At 44.4% G+C, this 21,744-nt stretch overlaps 1 protein-coding gene across 1 annotated transcript in view; it reads left to right on the plus strand.

Moving 5' to 3' along the window:
• The window catches only part of ITGA9 (integrin subunit alpha 9), a 348,367-nt gene that overhangs the window by 193,034 nt on the left and 133,589 nt on the right, over positions 1-21,744 (plus strand). The window contains exon 17 of the mRNA XM_029244105.1: positions 1,072-1,148. Within this exon, the coding sequence (XP_029099938.1) occupies positions 1,072-1,148 (77 nt within the window). The remainder of the gene's footprint in view (positions 1-1,071; positions 1,149-21,744) is intronic.

A 21,744-nucleotide genomic window follows, 5' to 3' on the forward strand; every position in this document is an offset into this window, starting at 1 on the left:
TAAGAGTTCTTGACTCACATGGGTTATTATTCATTCCGATCTGAGAGCATTTAAAGATCATCTCAAAGATGGGAAGAACACCTACCGTGTACCTTTCTTGAAACAACTACTTGAAGAAGCACTTGAGCAGCCTAAGAGACGAATCAGACAAGGGGTGCCCTCTGTGGTCAAGGCCACCCCTGACTTGGGTTTCCTTGTTAACTGCTGAGGACCCCTCGCCCTGCGGGACCTGGCTCCATGGGGGTGGGGGACTTACCCGAATTGTAATAGGGGCGGGGCAGCCGCGTGGCCTTTACCGCGAGACCCTCAGCGCGAGATCCGGGGCGCAGCGGTTAGACGTCCCACTCCGCCGGGTCAGCAGGGAAGCAGTCATCGCGGCGGAGAGTGTGGAGACAGCTGGGTCACGGCCTTCTCCCCGGGGCCCTCCAGGCCTTTTGGCCTCCACCGGCGGGTGAGCTGGGGGCCCGGGGACAGGCCGAGGGCTGTGTCCTGCAGGGCTCCAGAGCCCTTGTTACTGGGCTCCGGCCTTGAGGCAGCGGCGAACCTCTCCCCCGTGCTCACCTCCGCGACCTAATGGCGGCGACAGCCACCCTGGGTCGCAGTCGGCGGGACCTGGCCCCCAGTTGGGCGGCCTAAGGAGCCTGAGGGCCGGCTGGGTCCTGGGCGCCTGGGGACCTGGCCCTGAGGGCGCCGCCAACCTCTTAACGAGGACCTTGGAGGGCGAAAGGTGGAAGTTTACAGGAATATGTGACCCGACCTCAGGAACAAAGGATCTGACACCAAGAAGATTCCAACAATGAACCCCGCCCCTCCCTCACCTTTCCTGTAAAAGGGCTTTGCTGAAAGCTTTCAGGGAGTTTAGGGTTTTTAAGGCATGAGACGCTGACTCCTTGCAGGGCCCTGCAGTAAACCTTTGTCTGCTCCAAACTCCGACTTTTTGGTATTGTTTGGCCTCGCTGTTCCTCAAGCACACGGGAAGAATTCCCACTGATTTGGAAGGAAGTGGTTAGCTGTTAGTTACTCGTTTGCCACTAACCCTGTTTTGCTTTTCCTCTTGTGTCTCCCTCACAGACCGTGTTTGAAAGGAATTGCCGATCTGAGGACTGTGCCGCCGACCTGCAGCTTCAGGGTCACCTGTTACTCTCCAGGTGAGTCAGTGCCCCCTAATTGACTTTGTTCTGGGAAGCTGTTTGTCCTGACTTCAGGCCCAAAGTCTGCATGTGCAGATTTCCCCACCGAAGAGGGTAAATAGAGGTGGGTTTAAAATGAAAAGTTGCAGTTTAAGAAAGTGTATATTATACTGTAATTTTAACAACAGGTATTATTTGGGGGGATAGTTTGGTTTTTGTTTTGTTTGTAGTCTCACATATCTCACAATTAGAGTTTTGTATTTCTAATTTCCCTGAGTATTGGTGATGTGTATGTGTTGGGGGGTGTATTTTATTTTTAATGTAATGTTTTTTAAAATTTATTTTATTTTATTTTCGGCTGCGTTGGGTCTTCGTTGCTGCATGCGGGCTTTCTCTAGTTGCGGCGAGTGGGGGCTACTCTTCCTTGTGGTGCGTGGGCTTCTCATTGCGGTGGCTTCTCTTGTTGCGGAGCATGGGCTCTAGGCACGTGGGCTTCAGTAGTTGTGGCACATGGGCTCAGTAGCTGTGGCTCACGGGCTCTAGAGCGCAGGCTCAGTAGTTGTGGCTCACGGGCTTAGTTGCTCCGTGTCACGTGGGATCTTCCCGGACCAGGGCTCAAACCCGTGTCCCCTGCATTGGCAGGAGGATTCTTAACCATTGAGCCACCAGGGAAGTCCTGAGGGGTGTATTTTAGGTTTACTCATTGTATTAAGTTGAGCCATGTGAAATTGCCAATATTTAACTGTTTGGAACAACCCCTATGATTCAGTTTATTATTATATAAAGGAATACGGGAACTACTATAAAGGTTCTTTTTATTTTTTTCCCCACACTTAAAGTGTTGTGCTTTAACAACAAGTAATGGTTCTGTGGCAGGAGCAGGTGGAGGAGAGGGGCGGCTGTCCTGATCCAGGGGACAGACAGCCAGTCTCCTGGAGCAGGGCTTCCTCCTACAGAACGTGAACCCTCAGCTAAAGGTGAACCTTCCGTAAAGGCCTTCTGTTTTCTCTCTGCCAACCTTTTATTTCAGACTTCTTGAAGGTGCTGGTCCTGAGTCATTTAACCACGTTTCAGGGAATGGGTTCCTTTCGAGACAATTCCTTCTGAGAGATTGTTTTAGCGTCCATGCTATTTATTACCATTTCTCAAAAACAGTCATCAGTGTTGATAGGTATCCTCTAAAATGCCATATTGTGTGTCTTAACTGTGAGAGTTAAGTTTGGGTGGAATGAAAGAAATATCCCATCACGAACCAGCAGCTACACTAGGACGTCTTTACTTCTGTTGATAAATAACCTGTTATTCATCAAAGGAAAGTAATAGTAAGAATTCTTTTTTTTTAAAATATCTTTATTGGAGTATAATTGCTTTACAATGGTGTGTTAGTTTCTGCTGTATAACAAAGTGAATCAGCTATATGTATACATATATCCCCATATCCCATAAGATTCTTTTTCTTTTGTTTACATTTATCGGGGGAAAGGTGATGTAACCGCCCCCCATCCGCCCCTCCGCATACACACAGATACTCTTCCAAACCTCTTAAATAATAATTAGCATTACTTTTACTTAGGACTTAGTGTAGTAGATTAAAGTAGCACATGTTGTGCCAAGCTTAGAAAAGTATTTCAAACTGATAAGTGGGTATTGGAATTGTTTTAACATTAGTCAGAAGGTCCTCCTGGGATTATGAGAGAAACCAATTCTAAAGAAGGTTCATAAGTTATCAGATCATGACTTAGTTTTAGAAAGGTCTTCCAAAAAGTGTTTTAGGGGAAAAGTAACATGAAACAAAAATATGTGGATTTGTTTTATCTTGAGGCAGACTGTAAATGGTGGAAACTTATTTTGGATTGTAGAAAACTTCATGTGTTGGGAAAATGTTCACTTGCTCTAAGGTTAAATATTAGAAGAGTCCTAATGTTCTTGCTGCGCATTAGTGGATGGTCAAATCCATCTGTATTGCATTGTGCTCTTCATATGTTAAAATATAAAACCCGAGGCTCATGGTCAGTAAGGCATCTTTTCCCTAAAGCTGCCTCCACTGCCTTACCCTGGCCTTTCAGGACTGTTGGTCAGAGCCAGGTCTGTTCTCTGGGCCCAGTAATCAGTAATATGGGAACAACTGGTGTGGTGGCCAGGGCCCAGACTCCGGTATGTATCAGCTAGCTAGAACCACAAGAAAATGCCTTATAACAAACTAGCCAAAACTCAATGGCTTAAACCAGCAATCATTTATTCTCTGGGAACTGCAGGTCAGCTGAGAGTTGGCTGGTCCAGGCTGGATTCAACTGGATCTTGGTTGACTTGCTTATGCATCTGGGGTTCAACAGAGGGTAGGTGGTTCTCAACTAGGCTCAGGTGACCCAGTTCAGCTCTGCTTCATGTGTCTTTCACAGTCCTGCTGGAACCAGTGTCCTAGCCTAGGTGTATTCTTCTCATAGTATGGCACCGGTGCAAGAGGGCAAGCAGAAACATGCGATAACTCTCAAGGCCTAGGTTCAGAGCTGGTGCATTCTTACTTCAGCTTTATTCCACTGGTCACAGCAAGTCATATAACCAGTCTCAAAGTCAAGGGACTGGGAACTATTGTTCTGTGCCCTTTTAGCGAGGAGAACTGCAGTCATACAGCAAAGGAGGCAAATTTAGGGAGGGGTGAAAATTGGAACCATAATGCAATCTATTATACCACGTAAAGAACAGGGTCTCTGTGTCGCTTTCCTGGTGCCTTATAATTTTCAGGACTATTTCAGCCTTTCTTGCAATTCCATCTTCCTGCAACTCAGACATGAGACCTAGAGACTGCGGGAGGAGATTTTCCAAATCTCCGAAGTAACATCCTTGGACCAAAGCTCTGAGCATCTCCCTAGGATGAGTTATTTCCCAGGAGGCCCCTTGGTCTCTCAAAATAGCCTTTTGGCTGAATCCGCCATTAAACAAACCTTCATTATACTCTTGGGCCCATAAATGTCCCCAAGGGAGCCATCAGAGAAACATTAACTGGTAATTGGCTAAGTAGAGATACAAAACCAAGCCCAGGGTTTACATTACTTTGAATTTCCCCAGATCTTTGCACAGAGCCAGGCACACAGAAAGAGAAGGCACAGTCAGTAAACTGCTCATGGAAGCCAAGATCTGAATTTGGTTGACAAAGGAAGGCTTGGTAGCTTGAACCAGGAGTGAGCCGTTTTGGTTATTGTGTAACTTTCTTGATTCCTTACTGCCAGGGATGGGATATACATTTCTTTATTGTTCAAGTCAGGGAAGAAATGTGGGCCCCGCTCTCCCAGGATGCCCAATGTGGTGGGAGAGGACAGCTGGGTGCTGTCAGTGCCTGGTCAGTGCTGGAAGAGAGGTAGATGGGTCATCATGGGGCCCTGGAACAGCTTCCAAGAGGAGGAATTAAAGGCAATGCGTCTAGACATTTGGGGCAGAGGGAAAATGTGAGCAGAGGCACAGAGGCGTGGAGGGCAGGATTCCCATGCAGATCTGCAGGCATCTGGAGTGAAGGAGTCGGTCAGGAGGTATTTTTGCCATGAGCTTCTCTGCTGTAAACATCTTTGCCGCAAGACTTTTTGCTGCAGGCATTTTCACCATGTAACTAATTGGCTATAAGGCAATTCTCCTGTAAAAGATAAAAAATAAAAGAGCATCATTAAACAGGACATAATGGAACATGAAAAATGAATAACGAAGATTAAAAGACTTTATTACAAAATGCAAAATATTTGAATACATTTAAAATGTGATTTGTTTTCCCGTTCAGCATCGCACTTTTTCTTTTTTGCTAAGATTTCTTCCTCCATTAAGAGAGGGATCAGTTTCCAAATACTTAGATGCACATTTGTAACTGAGCTTTGTGTTGTGAAAGCCTCTACACTGTTGTGTGTTCCTGGCATCTTGTCACATGTTCATTGATAGATGTTCCAAAGTGCATGGGAAATGTGTGTTCAACTCTCCACCTTAAAATATCTGAAGGGTTTGCAAACTGCTATGTTATTATTTTCTAGTAGAGTATGCAATCTGGCTTTACCCTCTCTTATTTCATACTTCCAGTAAGTTTTATCACCATGTTTACAATCAAGTCGACACATGTAGCTGTTATCATCCAGTGCTTTAAGACTGCCTGTCTCCTTGTCACCGTGTAGAGTGTTATGAGTGCCTAGATTTATGTAATATAAATCAACCAGTTCTTTTATCTTTTATGGCAAAATTGCCTTATGGTCAATTAGTTATGTGGCAAAAATATTTGCTGCAAAAATGCTTGTGGCAAAGATGTTTATGGCCAAAATACTGAACACAGGCCAGGAGAACACAGTAAGAGATGAGAAAGAGAGAGAGAGAGAGAGAGAGAAACACTATATTGTGACACACCTATGAGTTTGGGTTTCATCCTGAAGCCAGTGGAGGTATAGCAGGATTGTAGCATGAATGGATTTTACCTAATAAAAATGCAGGTAGGCACACTGAAGGGGTAGGGAGAGAGGAGTGGGGGTGGGGATTGAGATTTAGATGGTGTGGGTCATTGGGTTCTGTATTCCACTGAGTGAAAGTACGGTCCAGCTTGAGTTTTGAGTCAGTTACTCTCTCTAGCATCTCAGTTCCTGCATCCCTGGCTCAGGTCCATGGAGTGGCCGCCCTTGGTCTCAGTGCAGGAGCACCTTGGGTAGGGTTGGGCTTATGAGAGATATTGTGTTGATCTCCACCGTGGTGCCTCCCCAAGGGCTTCAAAAGGACAATTTGGACAGAATTTTTGCCTTTTGTGCTGTCTTTAGAGCCTAGCTCTCCTGTTGGCTGTCATCCACTGTACTATAAGGTTGAAGCCAAGGGGTAACAGAGAAAAAGTCCCTCCGACAACAGGGTAGACAGCACAGTACAAGGTGTTGTGGGAAGCAGCCAAAGTACCCATAGGCTGAGGATTCTTTGTCTTGAGAAAACAGAGGGAAAGATATCTGGGAGTGATTGGGTCACCTCAAGTGGCCAGGGATCAAGCCAGGAAATGCTGTCTGTGACTGGGACTCACAGATGTTTTTATTTTTCTCTCCAGAGAGCATGAATTCTGGCAGGCCTGTTGTCTCTTAAAACAACCAACTCTGCAATTAAAAGTCTACAGTCTTTAATGGTCTTGAGCCTCGTTCCAAAACACACCATTTCCAAAATGTCCAGGAATAGGGATGAAGCTGTTTAGTTTCTTTAAACAGGACTGAAAATTCCATTTGTAAAATGATGTGACTATGTTTTGTTTCATCTGTCTGACTACTCACAGCACCTAAGAATATATCACATGTGATTAAGATAAAGAAAAGAGAAATAAACACTATGGCAGTTAAGTTAAAAAAATTTTTTCTTTGATGCATCCTATAGGAGACCAGTGGAAATTTCAGTGCCTTCTGGCTGGCCAACTCCAATAGTGAAAGAACTCTTAAGGGAGGTAAAAAGGCACAGTAAGAATATATATGAAGTTGGAAGAACCATCTAGTGGCCACATATAATGGTCTTCTGGTTGTAGCCTTAGTAAGGCTATTTTTGTGGTGTGGGTGGGGGACCAAGTGCATTTCCTAAAACACTTGGCTGGGAGATGGGTGGCTCCATCCATGAAAAACCAGCCTTCAAGAGGAGGATCACTATACCCAGAGCGCCATTTAGAGTTTGAAACAAATTGTTCACCTTCCTAAAAATGGTACAGTGACCAAAATCATCAACTGCATAGCATAGGGTAGAAGTAAAGTTGTCTTCTTTTATGAAGGGGAAGAGACCCCTGTTTATTGAGTTCCCATCATGTACTAGGTACCCTATACTAGGACTATAGGTGCTAGAGTCCACTGTAGTGTCTGCACAACTGCACAGCCTCGGGCAAGTTGCTTCACACCTCTGTGCCTCTGTTTCCTCTTCTGTAAAATGGGAGAAATAATAGCAACACATTATTAAAGTTGTTTTGAGTACTTAACGAATTAAAACATATTTAAGTGCTTCCAAAAGCTTGGCTTATAGTAAGCACTCAGTAGATGAGAGCTAGCATTATTATTTCATTTAATCTGGTCAGTGACACTAAGAAGTAAGTATTATTACACTCTTTATAGTGTGGAGGACGCAGAGGCTTAGGGAGACAGGTGACTTGCTCAAGGGCTCATGGTGGTCGGGGCTGGGGGTGGGGATTAAAGCTGGGAGTGTCCAGTTCTGCATCCTGCTCTCTTCTGGTACACTGGCTTCAGTTGCTGAGGCTGGCTCTGGACCAGAAGGACCAAGGCTGGGGAGCTGGGGGAAAAGTCCTCCTCTGTGTGAAAAGCCCCAATTCAGAAAGGAGGTGGATGGGTAGAAAAAATCCATCCTCAAAGATGCCTCCCATCCATCCCCAGTCATGCTTCCCCTGTGCTGTCTGACATGTGAGGTGCTGTTCAAAAGCTTTTCTCACTGGAGACCACAGACACCAGTCCTGCTGGGCCAAATGGTGGTCCAAGCATCGAGTCAGGATATACTTAATACATGTAGGCTGGATTTTTTTCTCCTTGGAGGGCCTCAGATTTGACCGTGAGCTTGTGGCTGGTATGTCAGCAGTTTCCTCAAATGTAATATCATCACTATTATTATTTTATGAAGGAAGATGAGTGGGAGCTGATCAGAATCTTGGAAAACTTTTGCCCTTACCAGAATATTAACCATGTGATTCATTATTTATTTTTTTTCCTCCACTGTCTTTCTAAAATCTGGGACAAAAAAGTGCAGAGTTGATCGGGAGCAGCTGGCTTTTGTAGTGGCTGTTTCTGGAACCTCTGGAAATAGGAATGGTTTTTTTCAAAGGTATGTTCTTGAAAGAAAGGTGAAATGCTCCAATGAATAGAACCTTTTGAATGAGAGTAGGATTCCTCATCCTCACTCTCCTCTCTCCCTTGCTCTGATGGGGGTTCCCTAGGGAGGCAGTAGGTGTCTCCCCCACATTTCATGACCACATCAAGGATGAATGGGTGTGTGGGTGGTCCTTCTGTTGGAGTTACCTAGGCGGAGGGCGAGATGTAACCCCCTGGGAAGGTGACCAACAGAGTAAGGCAAACAAAGAGCCATTCACACACTGGAAGAGGTATTGAAGAGTGCACTACTTTTCCAGAATACTTCTACTCAACTGACAAGTTCCAGAATACTTCTACTCAACTGACAAGAAGTGATACACTACTGGTGTATTCATTTATATGGCAAATATCGATGGAGCACTTGCCATGGATGTACTAGGCTTGGTGAAAACAAATAGGGACAAACTACTGCACACGATGCTCTTGGTCTAGAAGGGGAAACACACATGAAAACAGTAATTATAATTCACTGTGATGACTATAATCATGGGAACATGAGGGAGTTCCCTGGAAGCACAAGGGAAGAGGCCCCCCCCCATCTGAGTTTGAGTCCTCTCCAAAGCATACCTTGAGACAAGGATTTGAGAGTAAATTTGAGAGTGCAGGGAACAAAGGTAGAGGAGTAAAGAAGTTTACAGGGAAGCCTGCCAATAGGGTGCACCATACACCTGTGTATCAGTTAGTTATTGCTATGTAACAAATCACCCCAAACTTCATGCTCAGAAAACCCACCATTTATTCAGCTCTAGATTCTGTGGCTCATCTGTTTGGGTCTTCTGGTCTCCTGGGCTCCTTCATGGACCTGCAGCCAACTTCATGTTGGCTAGGTGTCTCTGTTTGGGGGTCCAAAATCTAGAACACAGTGCACAAGGCCTCATGAGACCTGTTATAGAACTGGTCTGTTTTCACTTTTTGCCACATTCTGTTAGCCAAAGCAAGGTCACAGGGCCAGCCAGATTCAAGGGATGGGGAAATAAACTGTGCTTACCGCTGGGAGGAGCTATGTGTCATAAGACAAAGGATGTGAATAGAGAAAGGCTACCAATCAGCCCATCATACCCCGCTGCTGCAGGGGATTCTGGATCTTCATCCTGCAGGGAAACACTAGGGAACGGTGGGAAGCACACAGCTTAAAATTATTGTCTCTGAGGGGTGAAGGGGCTGGGGTGCTTGTACACCAGCTATGGAGAGTCATTGGTTGAGCACTACTCTGGGTTTGGGTGTGCCCTTCCAGCCTGTGACAGACAGCAGCCGGGTCTGGTTCTGAAGAAAGGTCCTCAGCTACAGAGATTCAGACACTGGCAGCTGGAAATCAGCAAGATCATTTGAAACAGTCTGAGGCGGGTGGCAAGGGCGTGGATGACGTCTTCTACACCCACTTTCTCAAAGAATCTCAGTTGATGCATTCATTCTGGAATGTCCAGCAGAAGTGTCATGCTACCTTTTGACACCCAGGCTTCTTTCCACTAACTTGTGGGGAATGCTTTCTTTCCGCATTTCCAAACCCCTAACATTCTCCATTACTGTGGTAACTTGATTTCCTCTTGCATGTTTCTGCAACTTACTCTGTTTCCCCTTCTCTCCCGAGCAGCACTGTGTATCACCCACCTGCTGAAGGGCATTTGGCTGTAGTGAAAACCCATGAGCCAGGTACAGGGCTGGGAGCTTTGTTCCTGTTTTCCTGAGGATAGCAGCAATGGCAGGTGAGGGAAGTGTCCACGGCACACCTCAGGCAGAGAGGATCAGGCCTCTGCCTGCTCCATCATCCCAGGAGGGACCTGGGTGGAGCTGGGCCAAGCAGCTGTGCTGCTTTGCAGCCCTGGCTCCAGCCCAGCCCCAGGAGGAACACAGACAGCAACTCCACTGTCCTACACAGTAACTCAGGCGGGGTGGAAAGAAGCCCAGCTCGAAGCTTCTTCATGGTTGGTGGTTCTCATGGATAGCGTAGCATTTCAGATGCAGAACAAGAAGCTGATAGGCAGGGATTTGAGTCACTTTTCTAGGTCAGAAAGAAAGCTCAGTAGCAGTGGCAGGAAAGAAAACCTGCTGGGAGGTTCCTGAGGCCAAGTCCAGTGTTCTAGCCGTTAGACCTGTGGCCTCTGTCTTTAAATAGCCTGTTTCTTGCTCCCACTCTGACGCGCTAACTAGTTGGAATGACTTTGGGGAATACCTTCCTATCTCCAGGAGGATCTGATTTGTAGTTTTCTAAAGGGTAAACCAGCCTTGGTGTGAGGCCCTACCGCACATGAGCAGCAGAGATCCATCCCAATGAATATTGGGTATCAGGGACAGCCCTCCCCCTGCTGAGCAGACACTAACCAAGATTTTTCATCTGGATGGTAAGAGGATGGGGAATCTGTAGAGGAGCCTTGAAGACAGAGCTGAGGGGTAACCATGGCAACCATAGAAGAGGCTGGGACCATGCTCACAGCTCCCTCCCCAGCCACCCAGGAAGGCTGGATCTACCTCACAGGTGTACCTAAGAAAATAGTATTTGCTAATATTTTCCTTGGCTTCTAAATAGATCCAACCATCAGAGGTTTTATGCGTAAGCATCTTTCCAGCAGGGCCAAAATGATATGGCTATCGTTTTCCTTCTCACTGGACATTCAACCTAAGAAAAGGATTTACCAAAAGAATGTAGCAAATGGATCCTTCACTTCTCTCAGATCAAGAGCAAACAGGGAGCCACATGCTGTTGGGGTTTTTTTGTTTTGGTTTGTTTTTTTTGCTCAGATTTTTGCAGTTTATTCTGTGTGACTGTGGCGTTGGTCTCTTGCCACAAATGCTAGACACACCCATCCTGGGGCAGACTTAGTTACTGGAAGAAAAGCCAAATTCCAAAGATGCACAGTTGTTTTGTTTTCTGAAGTAAATCTTCCCCCAAACATATTTTTCTTGGACATGCCCTCTTATTAGCATCTCTCCCAAATTTGTTTACAGCCACCTGATATAACCTCAGGCAAATCAGAAAGTGGCCCTGCTTCTCTTGGTAGGTGGAAAACCAAAGACCACTTTGGCTTTCTCCCCAGAGGTCACTGCCCCTCCTCCATGGTGACAGGCCAAGGTGACAGGCTTAGGTAGAACATAAGCTGCCCGTAAATCACCTCGTTGCAACTGCCATGAGAGGGAAGGTACTAGGTAAAGAACTTCTAGATTTTATGAGCCTTCCTCCCTGACTCCATTCAAGGTGATCTTGATCCAAAAATGATGAGGCTGGGTGGAGGCTGTTGGTACCACGCCCAGATCATTTTATGGTACAGGTGCCCCGTTCCCAGCTGCCATTAAGTGTCCCCTGCCAAGGCTCACAGCTGCCCTTCCTCTTATCTGGAGAAGGGCCCTTGCCTCATGGAAGTCGCCTTGCCTGAGAGGTTACACCCATCTTGGGCAGCCCTCTCCAATGACTGCTGATTTAAGGTACAAAAAGCCAGCCTCTTGCCTCAAGTGCCAGTAACTCTATGCTGTGTTTTGTGCTCCAGAGCCCCCTGTGAATCAGGCCAAGGCTAGACTGTACCCAAGACCACCTTGGTCTTACTTGCATAGACTCTTCCCCACTCCAGTCCTGCTTCCCGTGGCATCCCTCACAACCACCTGAATCCTTCCTTGCTGCCAGGGAACCTCACCTGAGATGCTGGAGAGCTCACACCTCGCAATCTGTTCCTTCTCAGATCTCCTGGCCAGGAAGTCTGAATCTTTTTCAGAACCATGAGTTTCAAAAGGAAACCAAATTCAATGTATTTATCAGATATGAGTGGGGGAAAACAGTTGCCAGTGGGCTTTTATCTGCCCTCTTGGAATTGGAGGGTTTTTGGATTTTTAAAAACCAGGACTGTGGAGTGATGAGTTAGGAGGTCCCTTCAGGGGGTGAGTGGGACTTTGTGTCTTTTAGGAATACTTCTGGTTGCTTCTTCCCCAGGACTTTGTTTTTAAAGAGGACTATCCAGACGCAGGGATAAAAGGAGAGGGGCCCCCTGTGAGATACAGCTTTCATTGCAAAATGTCCTCCCTGTGGGAGCCAGGGCAGATACAGTCCTCAGGGCATAAAAGTCACGTGCTGCTCAGGTGAAGTGAGCAGCCTTCCTGGCCAGGAGCGCTGGCTCTTTTTTGAGAATGTTTACTGTGATAATGAGATTTGAACAGGAGGTGAATGCCATTGTTTCAGTCCACAATTGTGTTTCTTCAAGGGAAAAAAAAGACACATTTTTAAAGTTTTCATATATTTTAAAATTTATTTATTTATGGCTGCGTTGGATCTTCGTTGCTGCACGTGGGCTTTCTCTAGTTGGGGCGAGCGGGGGCTACTACTCCTGTTGCAGTGTGCAGGCTTCTCATTGCGGTGGCTTCTCTTGTTGAGCATGGGCTCTAGGCATGTGGGCTTCAGTAGTTGTGGCACACGTGCTCAGTAGTTGTGGCTCACAGGCTCTAGAGCACAGGCTCAGTAGTTGTGGCACAGGAGCTTAGTTGCTCCACAGCATGTGGGATCTTCCCAGACAGGGATCGAACCCGCGTCCCCTGCATTGGCAGGCAGATTCTTCACCACTGCACCACCAGGGAAATCCCAAGTTTTCATATTTTTTTTCTGGAAGAAAATTGTTCTTTGTGTGGAAGAACACGATTCATTTAACCTCCTGAGCCAAGAAGGAGAAAATTCTCATTTACGCACCTCTCTGTCCAGCTTCCCCAGGTTCGTCGATTTTAAAGATGGATCACGGTTAGACCTGGAAGAGTAGGATTGAGATGAAGGAAACCAACAGCAGTTACAAATCTCTTATTCTACACCTTTCAGAAATGCACGTCTTCCTTTTCCTCCTGATGTCGGAGGCTAAGCATGCTGTCCATCCCTCCCTTCACCTGGCCTCTCATCATCATTGGTGACTCATCAGCACTGAGTTAGTCCCTCCCTCTCACTTGCTATAGGACACAGGTTCCTAACCTGAGGATATGGGTTCATATCCTCTTGGTGGTCTGCACTTTGAATTCATGGGGTCTGTGAATTTAGATAGGAAAACAATCACAGCTTTATTTTCACTAACTTCAAAGGAAAATTTAGCATCATAGTCAATTGTCAATGTAGACGACGAAACAGAGTAACATTAGCAGGACCTGTGACTGTCACACATAGAAATCACTGATATTTTCACATCAAGTTACAATGTTGCACATATTTCAAAATATCATTCACATTCATCTCTACTTCAAAGTTATGGTAGCTATGTGATCTACCGCCAAACCTTATTATTCAGTGTTATTTTAAAAACCCATATTCATAAACCACATATTTTTAAACATAATTATCACTGTATAGCTGGTTTTTTTATAACTCTATTTTTCATTTTATGCATTTAAAAACATTTTGAAAAGGGGTCCATTCACTTCACTAGACTTCCAAGAGTATCTGGTGACAAAAACAGGTTAAAAACCCCTGCTCTAGAAGTTTTCCCTGATTTGGGGAAAAGATACGTGTTGGAGAAACAAACCTTTTGCTCTGCTTACCGGAATAGACAAAAGATTTTTATTATAATATCCAGAACTGAGACTTTATTATAAGGCCTGTGTCATATTATTATACATTTTTCTCTTTTTTTAACGTGGGGTCAAACCTAGAAGCCGCTGGAGAAAGTATTTCCCGGACCCTGTAGCTCCCAGCATCTATGATACACTGGTGATGAAGTAAAACATTCATTCCTTGTTTGGGTTTGTTAAAGACACGGGTAACTGTCTATCACAGCTTTGATGAGCTCAAGAAAACCAACGCTTCAGGCCCAAAGCAGAGAAACTGGGCATCGTGGTGAATGTGGTAGCCACTTTGTGCACAAATGGGCACATGTGTGGTTGTTTGAAGTGCTGCATCTGGAGTGTCTATTCTTGTTTCTACCTTTGGGGACCCAGGTGGGAAGAGCCACTTTCCTCTGGCCCCTATGACTGCTCACCTCACAGGAAGAAGTTTCCAAATCAGGGAGGCTTGTAATTTCAATACACTTCATTGTCTGTGACCATTTACATCCCCCATTTGGTTCTTGAGCTAGAAACAGGGAAAAATGATGGCCATGACAGAGTTATTTGTGGAGGGACCACGGTGGCCCTGCCGACTTGGGCTCTCTTGAGTTGTCTGGCCTGCCAGCATCATGAAGTGCAGGTTCACTTCTTGCATTTTAAATGCATGGTGGCTGAGTTTAACGGGCGGTGTGTGTGGTGCAGGGTGACACTGGGCCGCTGCTGGTCAGGTCATCCATTGCTGCACACCATCCCCGTCATGACATCAGACCTCTGGGCAGCCCGCAAATTTGGGGAATTCCTCTGCCCCCCAAAGTACTCTTTGTCTTTAATCCAGTTGTTATAGTTGGTGAACCTGATTTGTTCCAGATGTTGTAAGATTTAGTGATTCCGGAAACTACTCCTCACGTCGAGGCTGATGAGGATTTGAATTCCTCTGTTCGCTGGAAACCAGCAGTTCTTTTCACAGTTAAGCAGATGGGGCAGGAGGAGGGAACCTAAGCTTCTTGGAGGGGCAGGGAGGGCCCTCGGGCTTCTCATGTCTGCCTTGTTAGAAAGAAGGTAGCCTTTGAAGCAAATACTGATTCTATAACTAAATGAGTTATTAAATGAGCCAGAGCTGGGGCCACATTGATGCTAGCAAAATCAGTGAGGATATATAGACATGTTTTTTTTTTTTTTAAGTAACACATATTTACATGAACGATCTGAATGTTGCTAAGGAAACCACTATTTTAGTTCAGATCACCTTAGTAAATACTTTTCTCTTACTTTATGAGCATAAAACCATCCAAAGAGGGTACGTATGAGGGAGATAGAGGTATTTCTGATTTCACATAAGTGGTTTTCAAAGCAGAAATTCACTCCCAGGAATCATTTCCCTGACCCTCTGTAAACTTTAGTTGACATGCCTTACAGAGGTGCCCCGTGATCTCTGTCTGGAGTTAACAGCCATGTGGGTCTGTTTTGCATGATTAGAAGGGATTTATAAAGCATGGCAAGATGTGAAGCACATCTCAAACTCTATGTATAATAGCCCACTGTTGGAGAAGGTTGAAACCTACACCCGTACAGATAGCATATTCTGTTTAACAGAGTATTATTGGTTTATGCAGTTTTTGAGGATATAAACAATATGAATACTAAAGCTCCTTAAAATTATAGATTTAAAACAAAAGCAGAAATTAATTAATGTAGATTGTTGCTGTTTAGATTTTTTTAAGTGTATTTGAAAGTAGACAAATGCCCAGATAGATGGTGGTGGGGGTCTGGGACAACCTGTGTAAGTGACCCAGGGATTCAGCTGCAGCCCAGCCAGGTGACTAGGGTGTGTATCCAGGGAAACCAAAGTCAGGAGGAGAAGCTGAGTGGTGACAGAGCTATGTGCGTTGGGCACACCTGAGAAGCAGGTGGGTCCCTGACGTGGCACTGAGTTTTGAACAATGCAGAATAGTTTGCAGGTTATAAAATAAGGGGATCCTGAGCTGGTCGGTATGAGGATCATCAGATGGATTAGATCAGATGATTGTGGGGTGAGGCTGTAAACCACAGGAAGTTTCCCCTGGCCTGGGCTTTTGTGGGGCCAGCTGTACGATAACCACAGGACAAGATGAATAGTTGGGCAAAAGTAACAGCTCCTACCATTCTAGAGTATATTAAAATATAAAACAAGATTAGATTTGATTTCTTAAATCTATTCAAAAGTGTACATTTTAGGTACAATATCTTTTTTGGGCATTTCTTGGTGATTCTTTAGACCAAAAAAAAATGTTTTTACCAAAAAAAAAAAAAGTGATATCTTTTTTGGTGGTCTTAGTTAATAAAATAAATTCCTAAATGTTTGCCACAATAGCTAGAACCTTCAAAATCAGGAAACTTTAATGACTTTTCATGGCAGTGAAAATTGGTATTTGGATTCTATATACTTTGATGTTTCAGTGAGTTCTATAGGAATAGGCAGTAAAACTATTAAACTAAGTAACTAACTAACAAAGTAAAACTAACTAAAATGAGCCAGCAATACAAAAACAATTCCCATCCCTGTAGGAAGGAGGAACTTTGGAGCTTACACTGGAACATTCCGTGGGGACTGAATCCTTTGTAGTCCCTTGCTGGAACTCAAGGTTTCCTTGTCCAGAGTTCCATCACATGAAAATTGGGGAAAGGATAGCTTCCCTAACTTATTGCAAGCTGAGAGTAAGGGACTAAGAATCTAAAAACATAGTGCATTTATCTGTTCCCCACCTTTCTTTGCTCTGTTCATAGGAGCCTGACTCTGAAAAACTACATTTCCCAGGCTCCTTTGCCAACAGACTTCCTGTTAAGTTTGGCCAATGAGAGCACCGTTGAGAGGCTGAAGGGAGGGAGAAGGAGAAGAGTCAAGGTATTTCTCCCAACCCCACCCACTTCATGCAGCATCTCTGGTAATAGCTACATCCCCTCTGTGGTCTCAGCCTCTTCTTGGCAGTCCCAGCTCTGGTCACAACCTCCTCCCTCAGTCCCTCCAGCTTCATGGATAATAGTTACTTCTAATCTCTGGTTTTCCTCATCTCCCCTTGTTTTCTCTTTTGGCTCTTCTGGCACCTTTGTTCCTAGTTCCCCGTTTTAATCTCTTCCAGTGAACTACCTGGCATGGACTCTGTTTTGCTAGCTGCACCCTGACTGATACAGTGTGTTTGAATCCTGGCACCTCCATTAGGTAAACTGGTACTACCACTAATTACCCAATAAGTTCCTAAGTCACTTATATCACTTGGTACTCAATGTCATTGCAAAATAGGGAAGAGATTGCTCTATAATCAATTCTGAAGTCCTTTTCAGCTTTAAAAGACCATGAGTCTCTAAACTTTGATCTTATAAAACTGTGTGTATCACTCCACGTCTGACTCGGAGATGTTTTTATCATTTACTCCCCAGGACATGGCTTAGCCTTCATAATATTCTATGTGTACAGAATATGGTGAAGGCATTCCCAGTGGCTTCTTACCTCTAAAGGCTGATGTTGGCAGCTTTTTCCTTTGGAGACATAAAAATGTTGGGATTTTGAGAATGGGTTTATACAGTTTTGTATAGATTGCTAAGGAGTTGCCTGTGTCACAGAGGCGAGGCCTCCAGTCTGGCTCTTTGAATGCAAGTGCTTCTGTAATGAAGAATCTCAGGGGCTTTGAAGCAACTCTCAGATGCAGCAGTAGGCTTGACTGTAAAAACTCTCATCCTGTAGAGGTGAACAGAGGCTGAAGACCAATCACCGTAATGACATTCTAGGACAAAGTGGTGTCAACACTTGCGCCTTGGAGGTATTGACAGCTGCCTTCCTGGGTTGCGAAGCCAAGGACAGCCCCTTATAGAGTGCCTGCCCTGCAAAAATGGGTTCAGAAATTTGTGCTTGCTGCCATTTGTGTCTTCTCTAATTGGTCCCTAGTCATTCTCCCCAAAGTGAATTGCACTGGGGAAGCTCAGAAATATATACTCCTCAGATTCAGCAAGGGTAGTGTGCTATGTGACTTACCTTAAGGTGCACTGGTTTAGGGCAGGGACAATATTAAAAACAGTTAACAACCTGCACAGCAGGCATACCTACCTTTTAGAAGCAGTCGCCAGGCATAGACAACCAGAACAGTGCCCCTGGTGCAACCCACTGGCGGTCAGCCCTGGGTTAGGGGTGTGTTCAGTCACCCATACCTATGTTTCCTGGAACCATGGGAAGAAACGGAGACTATGGCACCTGAGGTGGATCCTTGTGATGGTGGCATGAGAAGGAAAGTGAACAGGATGTGGATCACAAGGGGTGGAGTGGGGTTTCTTGAAGGCCTGGAGCCCCTTTCAGATGGTCAGAGATAACAGGATTAGCTGATCTGACCTGCCAGAAACAGGCCTTATTCACCAGGTCATAAAGCTGGCATAGGGCCCCACCACAGGCACTGTCAACGCTGTCAAATCCCTTTACCCTTATGTGCTGGCCTGGCGTCCGGCTCCCAGAACTGCATCTCTCTGCCTACTCTACCCACCGGGTAGCAGTCCAGGTAGCAGGCCATAGGTGCTGGGAATAGATGCTCTCCCTTTCCCACATCATCCCTCAACCAGTGACTGGAGTTGGCACATAAATTCTTCCTTCATTGCACAGATGCGACAACTCAGGACATTCCTTATGGCCTAGATCTGTGTGGTTTACCTCCTTTTCGCACCACATCACATGTAACCAATGAGGTTCCCCTGCCCAGTGTACAACTTGGGGCATCACATTTTGGTAAAAGTCAAAATTATCTTCTGGGGCAGAAAAGTACATATGTGGGACACCTTTTTTTAAAAATTTTACAATATTCATTGCAGCATTTTATAAGCAAGTGAGTTTCAGGAGCTAAATATTATCAATTTTATGTCTTTAAATACTCAATTTTATTTTTACCCCAGTTTATTTTCCCTAGACCTCTATTTTGCAAGTAACATGAGCAAATCTGTGCCATTGAAACTTAATTACAGACAACCATATTATATGTTAGAAGTACAATACATAGAATTTGCTGAGAATCTAGAACAGTGCTGACCAATAGGCTTTAAACTTTTTAAACTTTCTGGTAGCCACATTGAAAAATAAAGTGGAACTGGTGCGACAGATTTTATTTAGTGTATCAAAAATCATTTAAACATGTAATTAATACTAAAGCAACGATTGAGTTTTTTGTTTTTTTTTTTGTGGTACGCGGGCCTCTCACCGTTGTGGCCTCTCCCGTTGCAGAGCACAGGCTCCGGACGCACAGGCTCAGCGGCCATGGCTCACGGGCCTAGCCCCTCCGCAGCATGTGGGATCTTCCCGGACCAGGGCACGAACCCGTGTCCCCTGCATCGGCAGGCGGACTCTCAACCACTGCGCCACCAGGGAAGCCCTGATTGAGATTTTTAAATCCTTTTTTGTTTTATTGCACTAAGTCCTCGAAATCTGGTGTGTGTTTTACACTAATTCAGACCTGCCGCATTTCCAGTGCTCAAAAGGCACATGTGACCAGTGGCTACCATATCTGACAGCACAGGTCTAGAACATACTATGTTGTCTCACTTAGTAGATGAGAGAGCTGGGGTAATTATACACCAGTTCTCATCAGTCATTGTTTGAGGGCTGCTACAGGGAATGTCAGGGCAGGGGCTTAATTCTTAGGCATTTAGCTGGCCTGTAGCAAAAGGTCCTCCGGCAAAAGATGGGGATGCTGGCAGATGGAATTGCAGCCTTGGAGGCTGTAGAGATAAGACGCCCAGGGACAGGAGCAGAACCACCCATACATAGCCTACTACGTTTTGCAATACCTTCACTTTGGCGCCTTATTATTTATTAACAAATTATTTGCAACACACCTGGCATTGGTGACTCAAGATAACTGTTAAGTTTACTGGCCTAGAGGATAAACTCAGCACTCTGACATTCAAGGTCCATGGGAATCTGGACACAGCCTACACATTCTATCAGTATTGTCCTCCTACTCATCTTATTGCTAAGAATGTCCTTTTCCTGCCTCTTTCCATGTTATTTCTGAGTCACTTCCATCCCTTTATCTTTTGTTTACTTTTTTCTCTGCCTGGAATGTCCTTCCTATTTGTCTGTCCCCCCATTTGCTCCTCATCCTTTAAAATTTGCTCATTTTCTACATCTCTCAGGGAACTTCTTACAGCAACGTCAGTCTACAGTGATTTCTTTGCTCTGGATTTCTCTTGCCTCTTATACTGCACCTGTTCTTTTGTCATGACTTGTCTTATCAGCTTCATGGTGCATCTCCTTCACATAATAATTTATTTGGTACCTTGTGCTCATATTCCTCATAGGAAGACATCCGATGAACAACTGTGGTTTTATGTGGGTTTTTTCATGTTTGTAATTTTAAGCACTAAAAGTTGAAAAGCTATGATAGTTGTCAACGAAGTGCCAAGAGGGAGATTGTCCAGCATAGCTGCTGAAGGCATCTGGAGTCATCCTGAATGCCTCCATCAACTTCAAGGAAAATTGTCAAGAGGAAAAATAAGCACTCACAATAGCTTTTGTAAAGAGATGACACCACCCAGTATTCTAAATATTCTAAATGGTAAGAAGGCAACTACGATTTCATTTCTCATCCTATACCCGAATAAGTGTTATGTAACTTTTATACCGTTTAGTTGTATTTTTATGTACTTTAGGAGCAATGGCACACAGGGAGAATCGCTGGCCCAGGAGTTAGGAGGGCTGCCTGGCTCTGCCACTATCTTCTGTGTGGCCTCAGGGAAGTGGTTAATTCTGGCCTTTATCTGCAAAATGATGACTCAAGTGAGTCCCCATCCAGCTGTCAAGTTCCATTTCTGATTTTATGATGTCTGCTCATTTTTAAGACTAGGAATTGCTTATGATTTTAAATTACAGTGGCTATAATTTATGTCACTGCTTTTATGGCACATTGTTGAGGATATCTGTGATTTGTTGGATGCTGAATCCTTACTCAGGAATGTGGCCCCCGATTTTGACATTTCTCCTATGGGAGAACATGTTCTGCTTCACAGTGTCCTTTTTAATATGATTTCCGTGAATGGAGAAACCAGTGGGTGTGGGTGTGGGTGTGGGTGTGGACAATCGGTCTTAGCCAAATTTTTGTTGACAGGGCTATCATTCCATTAATTGTAGGATTCATGGTTCACTTCCTTGATAATACTTTGTGTAATATCCCCGATGGCCTTCCCCTAACCCCACTGTCCCTGAAGAATCCCTTCTTTGTCCTCTCATCACATACAGGGTCTCGTAAGGGTCTCATAAGGATGTTTGCTTATCCCTAAGGGTCGGCAGGTAGCACATATTGACATTAACTTATGTCGCACATGTTTGTTTCCTCCACTAGACTGTGAGTGAATTCCTTGAAGGCTGGAACCTGTATCCTTGGTGCCTAAATTGAGAAGGTAGTTTTAAAAAGTGATGGATGGATAAATGATTAGAAAGAGGAAGGGAGGGAGGATGGAAGGAGGAAGGCAGGAAAGGAAAGAGTAGGTGGATTTGGCTGCCCTGTAGTATTACCCTAGTTGTCATTATCAAATATAGTTGTGGTTCATAAATATAATGTCAGTCTTAATGACAGTATAACAGGAAGTTTTGTGAACTCAAATACAGTTGACTAGAATGTGCTTGACTTAACCCCTGTCTTAGCATCCTTTACTCAGGCTAAATTTAAACTAGCAGCAAAAGAAAATAAAAGTATTATATTCTATAAAAGATAGATTATAACCACAAGTTATTTAAATAAGGTCATTGTTTATATCTTTAAGACTTAAGGAAGGTCTAAAATGATCTAATAGAAAATTATTAAACACCAATTTAGCTGCTTTAGTTTCTTTCCTTAGTATCTTTACCAAAGAATTATCTGCATAAAACTGTTTCTGTGATGGTAGAAAAGGAAGAATTTGCTTTAGTGACCTTTAATGGTTCAGCATAGGATGATTTGGTATGGAAATGTATTGCATTTACCCAATAAGGAACTTTGAATGGTATGTGTTTTTAATGTACAGTAATGAGTGAGGTCAAAGTACAGTTTCTACAGTGATCCTCAGGTACCACACGACCACTAAGATGCCCGTAGCAGCATCTGACATTTGGAGTATTGAATGAATTGGCACTAAACTTCAATATAAACCCAACATGTTCACAAACAGCTGCTGTAAGATGTATTAGAACAGTTATATTTATTATTTTTGATAAAACATGAGCAAGATGTTTCCAGCAGGCTGTATGTGTGCTGTAAGATAAACTTTATAGAAACTGTACAGTTTGT

Source organism: Monodon monoceros, unplaced genomic scaffold (genome assembly GCF_005190385.1).
Source record: "Monodon monoceros isolate NGI ecotype Baffin Bay Population unplaced genomic scaffold, NGI_Narwhal_1 Super_Scaffold_3, whole genome shotgun sequence".
Taxonomy (NCBI): Eukaryota; Metazoa; Chordata; class Mammalia; order Artiodactyla; family Monodontidae; genus Monodon; species Monodon monoceros.